The sequence below is a fragment of the Galeopterus variegatus genome, unplaced genomic scaffold (genome assembly GCF_000696425.1).
Source record: "Galeopterus variegatus unplaced genomic scaffold, G_variegatus-3.0.2 Scaffold1249, whole genome shotgun sequence".
Classification (NCBI taxonomy): Eukaryota; Metazoa; Chordata; class Mammalia; order Dermoptera; family Cynocephalidae; genus Galeopterus; species Galeopterus variegatus.
This window is the reverse complement of record NW_007727360.1, coordinates 284,858-299,114: the sequence shown is the minus strand read 5'-3', so window position 1 is coordinate 299,114 and position 14,257 is coordinate 284,858. Positions and strand designations below refer to the sequence as shown.

Here is a 14,257-nt window from a genome sequence, read left to right as displayed (position 1 = left end):
CCCATGCCTCGCTCAGCCAGTGAGCGGGAACCGGTCTGTATGTGGGATCCGAACCCTCGAGCAGGAGCGCCACCGCGCTTCCCAAGCGGCGCACTATCCAGTGCGCCACCGGGCCGGCCCGGGACTAGCTTTTTAAAACTAAAATAAAACAGAAATAGAAAATAGAGGGCACAGCAAAGAGTATGGGCATTTTCTGTAAATTTTTGTTTTAGTTATACGAATCCAGACATCAAGATATAATGTATTTCGGGCCGGCCCGGTGGCGCACTGCTACAGTGCGCCGCTTGGGAAGCGCGGCGGCGCTCCCGTCCGAGGGTTCGGATCCCACGTGCAGACCTGCGGCTCACTGGCTGAGCGAGGAGCTGGGGCAACACCGAGGGTTGCAATCCCGTTGCCGGTCCCGGTCCGGTACGGGCGCGACACTGAGGGTTGCGATCCGTTGCCGGTCACGAAAAAAAGACAAAAAGACAAAAAAAAATATATATATATATATATATATAATGTATTTCATACTGAGCAGAGTAGCAAAAGTCTGAGAAAACTAACATTTCTTAACTTAAAAAGAGCATCTTTAGCCTCAAAAAACCAATAGATATGTTTCCACTAATCTTAAAAATGGTAATTAAAAAAAGAAAAATACAGAAAATGATCTCTTCAAAGTCCAAACCACAGAGTATTTGATCTAAATTAGCACAGGTTAACCTCTGATTCATATTACTCTAACTCAAAATGATAACCACAAAATTCTTTGTAAAGTTTCTAATAAGCAACAGATGGTCCAATTAGTTCAAATATTTGTTATAACTAAATTGTAAGAAAGTTAATACTTTGGAATTCCTTATGATGGGTGTGACGTGTTTCTCTAAAACTGACGTATCAAAGTAGTTACTGAAAACTCATATCCAACAAATGGGGGGTGGCACGCATGGGAGTGAAAACAACACTTACCTGGAGGAAATTTCAAAATCAAATGCTTTTGGAAACTTACTTTCATATTTATCCTTTCCCATGTAAATAGTGTAAGCAGACGAATTAACTAAGACAAAACAAAAATAAAAACAATTAGATAACTTTATCAGCAACAAAACTGTTTCATGCGGAAAACAAGCGACAAATTCTTAGATTAGGGGTTGGCAAACCGTGTCCCATGGGTCAAATCCAGACCATCCCGTTTTGGGACTGCCCTTGAACTAAGAATGGTTTGCACAGTTTTAAAGGGTTGAAAAAAAAGCAAAACAAAGAAGAATAGCTATAGAGACAGCATTGACTCACAAAGTTTAAAATATTTACTATCTTGCCCAAACAGAAAAAGTTTACCAATCCTTGTAAATTACTACCTTCCTACTTTCTCAGGGATATAGCTAAATGGCAATCTCCAGTTCAGTCCTTTAATTTCGCCTTCATCAAATTAAAAACAAACAAACAAAAAAACCACACATAAAAACCTATATACCTCAACCATTTAAAAACAAGTTCCTATAGTTAGCCAAATTTTATTTTGCATGATTGTATTTAGCCAATATTAGTTATATCCCAGGTGTGCTGCAAATTCTAATGGGCTCCCTACCCCATTCAGGGGAACCATGGCCCTCAAATTTCTAATCAGTGTTTCTGAACCCTAATTGTATGTTAGGGTTTAATTATGCCCCAGCTCCCCCTGAGATCAACTAAAACTAAATCTCTGATGGGGCAAGGATGGGCATTTGTGTTTTTTTACCCAAGGGAATCTAATGTGAAGTCAGGGTTAGGAACAACCATCCTAAATCAAACGAAAATGCTGGGTGTGGCTTATTTTAGGAAAGACATTTGCTTTACTGAGGTAGTGTGTCTTAATATGGACATCCTTGATCTGGAATCAAACAAAAAGTTTCCTACTGAAATTATAACTGGGTGCTGGGTTTCCAAGCTAGTCTACCAAAATGTGTTTGACCCCAGTTGGATCTAAACTCCTGAATTAATAGCCACTGGGCCCTCAGTCTCCAAAGCCTGGGATAGACAATAAGTAGTGAAGCATAAATAAATACTGAAGCATAAATATTGATAGACAGCATAGGTCCTGGGTTGGGCTGGACAGTCTGTTGGCTGTTGCCCCAGAACACACACACGTAAATGGAGCTCTGAAGGCCAGGGAGCAACACTATCATATATAAATAAATCCTTCTCTTAGAGACTGCTTGTACTTTCAGTAATGAGGAGCTTCTTAAATTATCAATCCCAGTTGCCTTTCTTGAGGAGGGAAATTTCCCAATTCCTCTGGTTAGCAGTTATAATGACTACAGTCCATAACTACTTGGAAGTAGTTGTGAGAAATACCTTGAAAAAAAGAGAATGTTTACATTAACTGGTTAAGAGAAATACTTATCTATAACAGCATTATATTAGCTTAATAAGGCCTTAGCATAGCATATAACAAATGCCGAAAGGATGAGAATAAAACTAAAAAGTGTTTCAGTGCCTGTCTCCATACCCTGGCAATATTTCAAGTGTTTTAATTCTATAACGTTACCACTATGAGTATATCCTACTAAAATACTCCTCCAAGAAATGATGTTCTTTTTACAACCTAAACATCCATTAATACAGACTAGTTAAATATATTATAGAACATTCATAAACACAATACCACATACCCATTAAAAAGAAAGGATGAAGAAATTAAGTGGCAGGACAATATTTTCTGTATCTATATACAGTAAGATTCAATTTATAAAAAAATAAATGAATACATAATGGTGTATACATACACATGTTTACATGTGTATTTTTTATATATGCACATATTTTCTTTATATGTATGGAAGGATATACATCTGTTAACATGCTACCCTGGGTAGCTTGCTTACAAAATGTACAGATGGCTTTTGTAATCAGAACAAAAGTAACTTTAAAAGTAATTGAAATAAAACAAAGTTGTCTCTGCAGGCCAAGCTATCTAAGTTATGCCCAAGAGAACGACAAGGGAATGCTTTGATGATTGACCTATTAAATAAGGTGATTGAGAAATTGACTGCAACAAACCTAAACTGAAGGGCAATCTACAAAATAATTGAACTAACAATTTCATGAAAGACAAAGACTGAGCAATTGCTCCAGACTGGAGGAGGCTAAAGAGTAATGACAACTGAACGCAACAATGATTTGTAATTTTCTTTTGTTATAAATACATTAGGACACTGATGAAAACTGAATAAAGCCTGTTGATTAAATAATAGTATTGTTGCAATGTTAATTTCCTGATTTTGATAATAAAGATTGTCTTTTGATAAGAGTATGCTCTTGATTTTAGAAATAAATATTGAAGGGCCGGCCCGGTGGCACACTGCTACAGTGCGCCGCTTGGGAGCACGGTGGCGCTCCCGCCGAGGGTTCGGATCCCACATACAGACCGGTTCCCGCTCACTGGCTGAGCGAGGTGCGGGCGCCAACACCGAGGTTTGCGATCCCATTGCCATCCCGGTCCGGTACGGGCGCGACACTGAGGGTTGCGATCCGTTGCCGGACATGAAAAAAGACAAAAAGAAATAAATATTGAAGCATTTAAGGGTTAACTGTAACTTACTAACAAACAGTTCAGGAAAAAAAGTGTACATATACGTGAGTGAGTGCGTGCGTGCGAGAAAAGACAGAGAAAGACAAAGAACGGGGAAAGAGATAAGGCAAAGGTGGTAAAACGTTAGAATTTGGAGAACGTGGGAGAAAGATACATAGGAAATCTTTTATTATTCTTACAACTTTTCTGAAAGACTACATCAAAATAGAAAATAAATCAAAATAGAAAATGACTTTTGAGCAAGAAGTCTGAATTAAGCCCCTTTCCATGTTTAAAAGAGGAAGGAAAAGTAAATCGAATTATTCTAGTACATTTATTATGCTTACCCAAATAATACGTTTGATTAGTATAGGAACTAGTCATTTTAAATATACCTGATTCAAATGCAACAAACAACCCAACTTCAGAGGTGCTGTTATAATTTCACAATTTACAGAGCAACTATTTTGAGATAGATATTAACAGTTACTAAAAATACAAGTGGACTTAATCAGCCAACTGTTGGTATCCATACATCAGATGGTCTTGAATTTGACAGTGGAAATATAATAAGACTAATGTTGAATTATTCCATTATAGGAGAGCATGAAAGAATGAAAATGGAACATGTCTTAGTCAGAGATACTAATCTTAAACAAAAGGAAAGGCTAAAATACTTTCTACAGAAATCTTCCCGTTTTTAATAACTTTTTATGCCGTAAACCATCAGTTGGTTGAAAATTTAGCTATTCATACAAATTCATTTCCTGAAGATGCAGTATGTTCAAGTATTACTAATATGTAAAGTTTCACTACTATTTTATTGGAAAGGTTATGATATTTTTCCATTAACTTTGCAATTTTAAAAGATCTTAGAGGCCAAATATTTTTCCAACAGGAAGCAATTCTGACATTATAATGGAAGCCAGTGAGAAAAATACTTGTAGGATCCACAAATCTGCTGAAGTATTCTGTTCTATTAAGGGCACCTGTGTATGCATGACGCACATAAATTAGAATAGCTTTAAGGGAAGCATAGCAGCTAGCATAAAATACATTTAGTACTTATATACCCTGCCTGTATATTTTCTTTCCATTGTTGGGCTTGTATGGATACCTATGCTGTTGGGGACTCTCATGAGCAGAGAAGCTTCAAAGAAATGCCTTAGTTATCAAGGATGAAAGTGCTTGGAGGCCTATTAACACTGGTAAGAATGTACAATTTTTCAAGCTAGCTTTGAATTTTGTTTCTAGTAATTTTAACAATATGGGTAAAACAAACCAAATCTATGAGAGCAGAGAAATAGGTTATGGCACACTATGGAAGTCTAAACAACTGAAAAAAGTGAGACGTCACAGTGTGATGGAGAGAAAGGAGCAAGGGTCTGTGAGTTACAACTTCTCTGGGCCTCAATTTTCCCCCCTCTAAAAAGAAAGTGCCACACTGTTCAAACCCACACAAACAACATGGAGCTGGTTCCACTTCAGTCTCACCCTTAAAAAGCAGGCATGGAGAGCAGCAATAGAATACAGTGGTATAAGTCAAAAAAATACCATTCATTTATTCAACCAACATTTACTAAGAACTATCATGGACCAGACGCTATGCTAGGGAAACAAGAGAAGAGATCCTGTCCATGCCCTCAGGCGGCTTATACTACTATAGCTCAAGCAGAGAACATCTGACACCATGTGATAAGTGCAACGCTAAAGGTGCACCTAGAGATTTTAAGTGGGTCCATAACAGGTATACCTAAGCAACCTCGGGTGGGAGCTAGGCCAGGAACGGCATCTTGGAAAAGATCGGCCAGAGCTCTCTTGATGGAGCACGAGTTAACAAGGGGACCCACCTGAGCTGAAAAAACAAAGTTGAGATGCACCAACTCCTGGAAACGAAAAGTAACCTTTCCTTGCCCGCCAAAATAATCAGAAGCATTATCATACATCACTTTCCAAGATCTGGGACGTCAACTGCCTGGTGAGTGGCCTGATCGCCATTCCAGGGTCTTTTTACCGCTTTCTGTTGCAGGCCGGGCCCTCCGCCCTTCCCCCGAAGGCTGAGGCGCACCTCCCGGAAGGCGGAGCTGCTGGCAGGTGTCTCCGAGTGGGTAATCACCCCGGTGCAGCCAGAATAAGGACAACAAGGGGACGAAAAAGACTTGGGATGCGGGCGTGTGTGTGAAGAAGCCCCAAGCTCTGTCCGGGTCCCGGACGCGACGGGCGGACTTGCCCGGACGCGGACAACTCCGGACGTTCACACAGCCGGACGCCGTCCCTCCGCGCCCCAGGCCCTGACGAGGGGACGACGCCAGGGGCCTAGGCGCGCTCGGCCCCCACTCACCGCCGTGGCTGCTGAAGTAGAACACCATGGTCCAGCGGCTGCGCGACGGCTCCCGCGCCCAGCAGCGGCCCCGGTCTCGCCAAGTTCAGGATCCCACCGGCGCGGCGGCCGGCCGCTCCCCGGAACTCCTGCGCCACTTCCGGCGGACGTGAGGCCGCGTCTAACGCCGGCCGGCAGCGCCATCTTTAGTGCTGGCGCGGCGAAGGGGCTGGCGGGAGCGGCGCTCGGTGCAGCGTCTGGGGCACCATGTTAACCTCCCTGTGCCTCCCTCTCCTCAGCTGCGAAACGAAGGCGATACTGCAACAGCTAGCTCATAGGACATTTTAATAAGCTAATAGGCGTCAAGGGCCTAGAACCCAGGGAGCACTCGAACGAGTTGCTGCTGATAGTCACCAGAGGCAGGACGCCTCCTGGGGTTGGCACTCAGACTGTTCCGCCTCTAGGTCTGTTCTCCCTGTGAGATTCGGGGAGTCCCAAACCTCTGACCCTCAGAGGGCCTCCTGCTTGAAGTGAGGTGATCTTGCCCATGCAGAGTTCCCACCGCAGCTAGCTTGGACCTGGTTATGTCTTACTTCATTCGGACTGACTTCATTCTATGAACTTGAGTGCCTCACTCAACTACATTTATCCGGAACTAAAAATGTGCCAGACACTGTACCAGGAGCTGGGGACACAAAGATAATAATAGCGAGCAAACAGCAAGTGCTTTAGGAGGTTTCCCAAAGCAAGAATGTAACCGTGTTCTGTGAATAGTGATCGTTTTCAAGCTGTTTTTTTCTCTAAAATGGACTAAAAATGTGCCAGACACTGTACCAGGAGCTGGGGACACAAAGATAATAATAGCGAGCAACCAGCAAGTGCTTTAGGAAGTTTCCCAAAGCAAGAATGTAACCGTGTTCTGTGAATAGTGATCGTTTTCAGGCTGTTTTTTTCTCTAAAATGCGGATGATACTAATATCTCGTCGATTGTGGTGAGGAGTAAATCAAACGACACACGGAAAGCGTCTAAGAATGCCAAGAGCGTTCATGCCCTGATTTAACTTTTTAAATTTTACTTGAAAAATTAATAATTTTAAAACGTGAAACTAACGATCGAGCTTCAAATCTGAAAAATACGTGAGTGCCTCCAGAATCTTGAAGATGCTACTTTACAAAAACTCACACCAAGTGACCCCAGGAGGCACCTCCGGCCCAGCTGGGCCGAAAACTACAATTCCCAGCATGCACTGAAACATGGCCCCGGGAATGGAGCCCGGCGTTACTGTAAAGGATTGCGGGAGGCGTGGTTTCCCTGAGCAGAGAGCTTCCCGCCTCCCTAGGGCGGGAGAATCTTGGAGACAGCCTCCCAGGCGGGCGGGGCAAGGACTAAGGAGCGACCAATCACCGAGCCAGCCCGTGGAAGCGCTGGGCAGCGGCGAATCAGAGCGCAGGGGCTTGCTCCTTGCCTGGCGCGCGATCATTTGAACACATTCACGGAGCTAGCGGCCCGGCTGAGAAGAGGTCACCCTTCTCTGAGGTGCTGGTAACCGCGGCGGAGGGCCATGGCGCGGGGTAGAAGACAGCGGAGAACGGGAGATTCTGTGGAACGTGGGGGTGGATGTCGGGGAAGAGAGCTTTTGCTCCGGGCTTGGCGGGTCGTGGGACCCGGACTGAAGCCACCGGCCGGTTCCCCACACTCCCGGGCGCCGGTTTCCATCTTCCTGACGCCGGCGTTGCTTGTCCGCTTGCCCTGACAGGAGGCAGGGACAGAGACGCTTTCCTTCCCTCTCCTCGCTCAGCCCCAGAAGGCTCTTCCTTATGCCACAGCTCGACATTAATCCCTAGAGACCCCGGTCTTTCTGTTTGTTTAGCTGTGAAATTACGCTTGTGTACTTTTGGCGGGGGGAGGAATATACTTGATCCAAAGGAAGGGAAGGGAATTAACTTATTGAGCAACTTATCTTCTGCTTGAGCGTTTATGTGCATGATTATACTTATTTTCAGCAGCCTCACGACGTCTAGGGCATTTTATAAATAAGCGAACTACTGGCTCAAGGTTCCTCAGCTAGCAAAATGGGGGAGGATTTTGCTTCACAACCATTTTCTTGCTGGGCTCTGATGAAAAGTGGCAAACGGTCTCTGCCTTCATTGACCGTACGGATTGTTGAAATGGCTCAACAAGAAAAGGTGTTTACGGAATAATAAAGGAAGCCAGTAGTGCAATGGAAGCAGAGAACGGGACACCTAACAGTGGGGTGAGGGAGGATGGCATGAGAGCAATGTCCAGGAAGGTATCCAGGAGATGAAGTGTTTAAACTGTTATGAATTAAGTAGGCTAATTAAAAGGGAGAAGTGTGCCCTGAATTAGGTTAAAAACAATTTCCTCCTTGTTAGGATCATTTTCCAGCTGGAAACATATGTGATCCCTACTTCAGCGGAAAAAAAAATTATTTTTCCCTAATTCTCATGAGCCTGAATATATGGCCCCTGCTTTTATTTTCTATTCTTATTTGCTACTGTTGTGTAGTGTTTTCTCTCTTTTTTCATTTGTATTCTTGGTTTAAATCATGTTAAAGTAATTTTCTTTCTAGAAAACACTTTTCTTGGATCATTATGAAACATCACCCATCTGAAAACTTTTCAGACTTTTAAATTATAACTTTGCTGTTGTATTTTATACCCTTTTGTTGAATTTGGCTATTGTTCTGTTGCTATTAGGAATTCAATTAACATGGCAGCTTTTACTCCAAGGAAGAGGAAGCATCATTCTTTGGACTGTGACAGGTGAGTCTCATCCTATGGATAGAAACTCTTAGAAAAATCTACTTTTTTGTATTGTTTTCTCTCTTATATGTTAAAATTTCTATTCTTCCATTAGCCTCCTCCTTGTGGCTATAGTAATATTCTGTATTCTAATTCTAGTCTAGAAATAGAAAATATTCTAATGTCTAGTCTGAAAGTAAGATTTCATAATGAATTATTTAGTCCTTTGGGAGGGAATCAAAGAAAGCTGTTTTCTGTGGCTAAGAAGTATGTCAAATCTTTTATTACCTTGTTTCTTTCCACTTTTTTCTGTAGTATTTAACACAGTGTTTTGCATACAGTAGATTCTTGTCTGTAAGTATTGTAGAAAGTCTGTATACTCAGTACTTACTACATGTCATACCCGAGACATAAATTACTCCCCAGAGAAAAGGCCCGAGGGGGTCAGTTTATTACAGAGAACTAAATATTATAGGTGACTTCTTGTAGCCAGTTCAACAAAATATATAGTCTATAATTTGCATATGGCCAAGACATAGAAATAGAGTTCAAAATACACAACACAAATACATGTATATCAAAGCTTCTTTGTAAACAATGTTTGTTTTTGTGAACATTATTGGAATCTTACTTTGGGAAGATATTGAATGCTTTGTTTGATAAAGTCAGAACTTGAGAATCCTACTGTTAGATGAACTAATAGATGATTTGAATGTATGTTTGGTGGGGAGGGGTTTTTTTTTCCTTTTAGCGTTTGCTTCTCAAAGGATGTATGGTTCTTAATATGATCTATAGGTAGAGTTTATTACATAGCAGTAGATTTACATAAATTTCGATGCAAAATAATGAACTTATCAATGGACTTTGTTTCTTTTCCTAGTCTATTATCAGACATTCCATCAAAGAAATTAATTTTGGACTTTACTGAAAATCTGTTTCCATCACCTAATAAACAGCACTTTTGTCAAAGCAGTGATGAAAATGAAGAAAAAGCACACTGTTCTCAACAAGGCCATTTAATTTCAAGTCCACACAAAATAACTAAAAAAAATAGATTGTCATCCACAAATCAAGGTTCACCCTTTAAATCTGTTTTGTCCACTGTGTCTTTTTACAAAAAAAATAAATGGTACCTCAATCCACTGGAGAGAAAGCTGATTAAAGAGAGTGGATCCACTTGTCTAAAAACTAATAATGAAGATAAATCTCTTCCCTTCAGCAATTCAAACTCTACAGTTCTTTCCCTCCTAACCCACCTCTCATCATTGTCTTCCTCACTGCTTCCTCTCAAATTTAACTAGTTTATACCTCTTGTAGTCATCTAAATTTCAAAACTCAATGGAAAGATTATAAATTGGTGATCACCTAAATTTCAGGACTCAGTGGCAAAGATTATAAATTAGTGGTCAAATCCAGCCGATGGATGTTTTGGTTGGCCTACATGATAAAAAAAAAAAAAAATTTGAGCCAACTTTTTTTTAAATGCAAGAAAACAGATTTCTGGTGTCTCATGAAGAATTGAAAGGTATGGCAAAGTTGAGCCCCCATTTCTGCACAGCAGTAATCTCAGAGCTGAGTATCATATCATTTGACATCACACCATTTGGCAGTTATGGTCTCTTCATTTCCCTACACTAAGTCAGTGTATGTATGAGGGTGTTTCAGAAAGTTGGTGGAAAAATAGGATTAAAAGATAATACAAATCTTTCCACAAACTTTCTGAAGTACCCTCCTTTATATATTTAGATCAGTCTAGCTTTGATATTAATTTTACTTAGCTGTTGCCCTTGAAGGCATTTAAGTTTGTAGTCTCCACTGTAAATGTTTCCTCCTGTTTATCAAGTATTGCAAAGTATGTTGTTAAATGAGACGTGCTTGCCGACAGTCTAATTCTACTAATTCTTCATATTCTTTTTCTACCAACAAAACACCCCTGTGTCTTGATAAAGAATTTGGTTACATGGATATGTAAGTTTATCAAAATTTATCAAACTGTACTATATACCTCTGCATTTCACTGTATATGTTTACCTCAGTTGAAAAAAAGTTAGGGGCACAGCTTAAGCTACAGTTTTCTCAATTCAGCGAAACAAAGTAGAGGGAGTCTGGAGTTTCTCCATCCATTACCTGATTATTATCTCCTTGGTAATGAAGATACAGCCTTTATATGGTGACCTGGTGAATTCTCTGCAACACCCTTTTCTGCTTTATTTTCCTTTTCTTTTTTGAGCTTCACTTTAAGAGACTAGGTATTGAGTTCTGTCTAGTTTTTAGTAGTCTGAGAAGCTGGGCTTTTGTGCATCTTAAATTTGTAGAACTGGATTCTGTTGTCTTTTCAGATTTTGCTGAATACCCACTGCTAGGATGCACCTCTGCTAGTAAGAGTGAATCTGATTTTCATGACGATACCTTTCACCAACTCATTATGGAGCCCTGAGAAATGGCAAACAGATGAGCTAATCCCACATCTGCTGAGACACTGTGCTCTTGAATAGGAGTTCTGTTTTAATCAAGAGTTTTTTCTCTTTTCCCCAAGCTGTGTATACCCTAGAGTTCTGTTTTAATCAAGAGTTTTTTCTCTTTTCCCCAAGCTGTGTATACCCTAGATCTCACCCAATTAGTAGTATTAGTGAAATTTGTCAGGATTTTTCCTAATTTTCTCACTTCCCTGTTACTACTCAAAAAGTGGGAACCTTTGTGGGAGACTCTAGAATGTTACTTAAGAATGTTATTTTCCTTTCCTTGGCTGCTCGTTTTCAACATTTATGACAAAAAGTCACTTTTTAGTTTGGTGCCTGCTGTGAAATTTTGCCATTTTACAATTTTTTTATTCATTTTATTATTGCAGAAGGGATGGTCTATAATCTTCATTCTGCCATCTTTATCAGGAAGCACAATACATTTTTGATAGGATGACAAATTCCAATATGTGCACTCTGGCTTCTAAAAGATGATGTACATTTAATGATTACATAGGAAATTTTCCTGAAAATAGATTGAAAATCACAATATGAAATGTAATTCATAATAAACTAAATATTTTGTTTTAGAAGCAGATCTATTGGGATACATTCACTAAATATAATGCAATTACAGTCTTCATTTACTCTTTTTTATCTGTTCATTATTTTCAGGATTCATCAGATGGAGTAGTTTCTTCAAGTGAAAAAAATGAGCCTTCAGAGGATTCTTTTTGTGAGAAAAAGACAAGTAAGTAAGAAAACTTCTCACACAAGTTTGGCAACTCGTAATAATGCTTCATTACGTGTCAATATGAAATTCCATGCAATAATATTTTCTGGCTCTTTTTTTTTTTTTTCAGTAATATGCCTGTGGTTAGTATCTTTGTGTTTATCTCTGTGACACTGTTATCTGTAGTGAAGCAGTACATTTTGAAAAGCAGGATACAAGCAGATCTTGGGTTAATACCTTAGACAAAATACTGATCCTTAATTTGTCTGTGGCTGTGGCCAAGTTACTTAAGCTCTCTAGAGTTGGGTGTTCTCATTATAAAATTACACCTATCCTACTTTTTCCCCAAAATAATAGGAAGGAGTAAAACAATTTATGTTATATATATATTTGTGATCAAAACCCAATTGTGAGCAGAACTTGCTAAGCCATAGAAATGACACTGAAATTGAGCATCAGGAACCCTGGGATTATGTCTAGGTCTACTGCTGTTTAGCTGTGTGATCTAGGAAGAGATCTCTAAAGTAAGGGATTAATCTTAATTTTTAAATTCCTCTTAGGTCTGAAATCCTATTACTAATTTATGGTGTCACTGTTTAATCGAACAATATGTACTAAATTGTGAATATAAAAAGAGGTTAACTTTTTACTTACCAATGAGATTCTTGATAACTTCACCTCTTTGTTTATATGTATAAATTCAGAAATAAATTAAAATTCTAGGAGTAGACATGCTGATGGTAGTGAGAAACTGTAGCTCATAGGAAGGAAACCAAAAGACAAAACTAAAAGAACAATTTGAAACAGTAGCCCTTAGAGGATCTAATGATATATAGGATAATTATTCAGTATGATAATTCTGAGATGTAATGTTAATAACTAGATTTCCTAAGTGCTGAATATGTACCAGGAAGTATTTAATATATGTTATGTTTCCTGTGGGTTGCACTCCTAGCACTAATATAACAACACATAACAGAGAAATAATGGCTTCTATTTACAATAGTTATAATTTTTTTTAAATAAATTTATTTTAGTACATTGTCCTTAAGAAAAATATTTAGTGAATAAAAATAATACAGATAGTACAGAATGTAGTAAAATTCATTAAAGTAATCTACAATGACTGGAGTTTATTATATAATAACTATGATTTGCCATTTAATTCTCTCAACAGTCCTGGGAAATAGGTTTTATTGTACCCATTTTATAGATGAGGAAATGGACTTAGGTGAAGTAACTTACCCATAGCAGATCAGACTCTCACCTGCCATGGTCTTACTCCTAGAGGACGGGCTCTAATTATTTTTCAGTGCAAAGTTAAAATTTGCTTTTTACTAAATAGCCCATTTTCAATTTATTATTTTTCTCACATCAACTGCTATTTTAACTTTGGTCCTTTTTTTTTTTTTGGGTCGCTAGCTGATACAGGGATCTGAACCCTTGACCTTGTTAACAGCTGAGTTAACCAGCCAGCCCCTTGGTCTTTTTTTTAATACTCTTTTTATTTTGCCATAAGTTTAGATTTACAGAAAAATCATAAAGATAGTACAGAGAATTGCTGTATATTCCTCGACCTATTTCCTCCATGGTTAACATCGTGTATTACCTTAGCACCTTTGTAAAAACTAAGAAACTGGAATTGGTATATTACTGTTAATTAAACTCTAGACTTTATTTGGAGTTTTCCTCTAATGTTATCTTTCTGTTATAGAATCCAGTCCAGGGTACCACATCACATTTAGTGTAATGTCTCTTTAGTCTCCTCTTGTCTGTGGCATTTTCTCAGTCTTTTCCTTGTTTCTGTATTTTTCATGACCTTGACAGTCTTGAGGAGTACTAGCCAGATATCCTGTAGAATGTCTGTGAATCTGTGTCTGATATTTTTCTCATGATTAGACTGGGGTAATGGGATTTTGTAAAAGAATACCTCAGGAGTGAAGTGTCCTTCTCACCAAATCAGAGGGGGTACATGATAGCCATACGACATCACTAGAGTAACCTTCACTAGCTTAAGGTCATGTTTGCCAGGTTTGTCCACTGTAAAGTTATTATTTTTCTTTTTCTGTACTCTCTTATTTTGGAATCTAGTCACTAAGTCAATCCTCCCCTTTCAGGGGGGCAGTGGGGATAAAGCTCCATCTCCTGTAGGGGGAAATACTGTTTGAAATTCTACTCTAAGGAAGATTTTTCTCTTCTCCCTCATTTATTTAATCATTTAAATAAATAAATGGTGTTATGGATGCTTATCACTATGGATTCATAAATATTTATTTTACATTTGGGGTTATAATTCAATACGTTATTTATTTCATTGCTCAAATTGTTCCAGCTTTGGCCATTGGGAGCTCTTTTCAGGTTGCTTCTCTTTGGTTTCTCTCTCTCTCTCTCTCTCTCTCTCTTTTTTCAGGTTGCTTCTCTTTGGTTTCTCTCTCTCTCTCTCTCTCTCTCTT

General features: G+C 39.3%; 2 protein-coding genes across 5 annotated transcripts in view; one reads left to right on the top strand and one right to left on the bottom strand.

Moving 5' to 3' along the window:
• The window catches only part of CCDC25 (coiled-coil domain containing 25), a 32,430-nt gene extending 26,438 nt beyond the window's left edge, over nucleotides 1-5,992 (bottom strand). For 2 of the 4 annotated variants that reach the window (XM_008575877.1, XM_008575875.1), the window contains exons 1-2: nucleotides 5,871-5,992; nucleotides 989-1,036 (exon numbers count right to left, since the gene is read on the bottom strand). In XM_008575877.1, the coding sequence (XP_008574099.1) occupies nucleotides 989-1,036; nucleotides 5,871-5,898 (76 nt within the window). In that variant the 5' untranslated portion in view covers nucleotides 5,899-5,992. The other 2 variants (XM_008575879.1, XM_008575878.1) reach the window with 2 other exon arrangements.
• A 2,588-nt stretch (nucleotides 5,993-8,580) lies between these two features.
• Nucleotides 8,581-14,257, top strand: part of ESCO2 (establishment of sister chromatid cohesion N-acetyltransferase 2) — a 22,890-nt gene continuing 17,213 nt past the window's right edge. Inside the window, exons 1-2 of the mRNA XM_008575883.1 lie at nucleotides 8,581-8,633; nucleotides 9,493-9,879. Of these exons, the coding sequence (XP_008574105.1) occupies nucleotides 8,581-8,633; nucleotides 9,493-9,879 (440 nt within the window). The remainder of the gene's footprint in view (nucleotides 8,634-9,492; nucleotides 9,880-14,257) is intronic.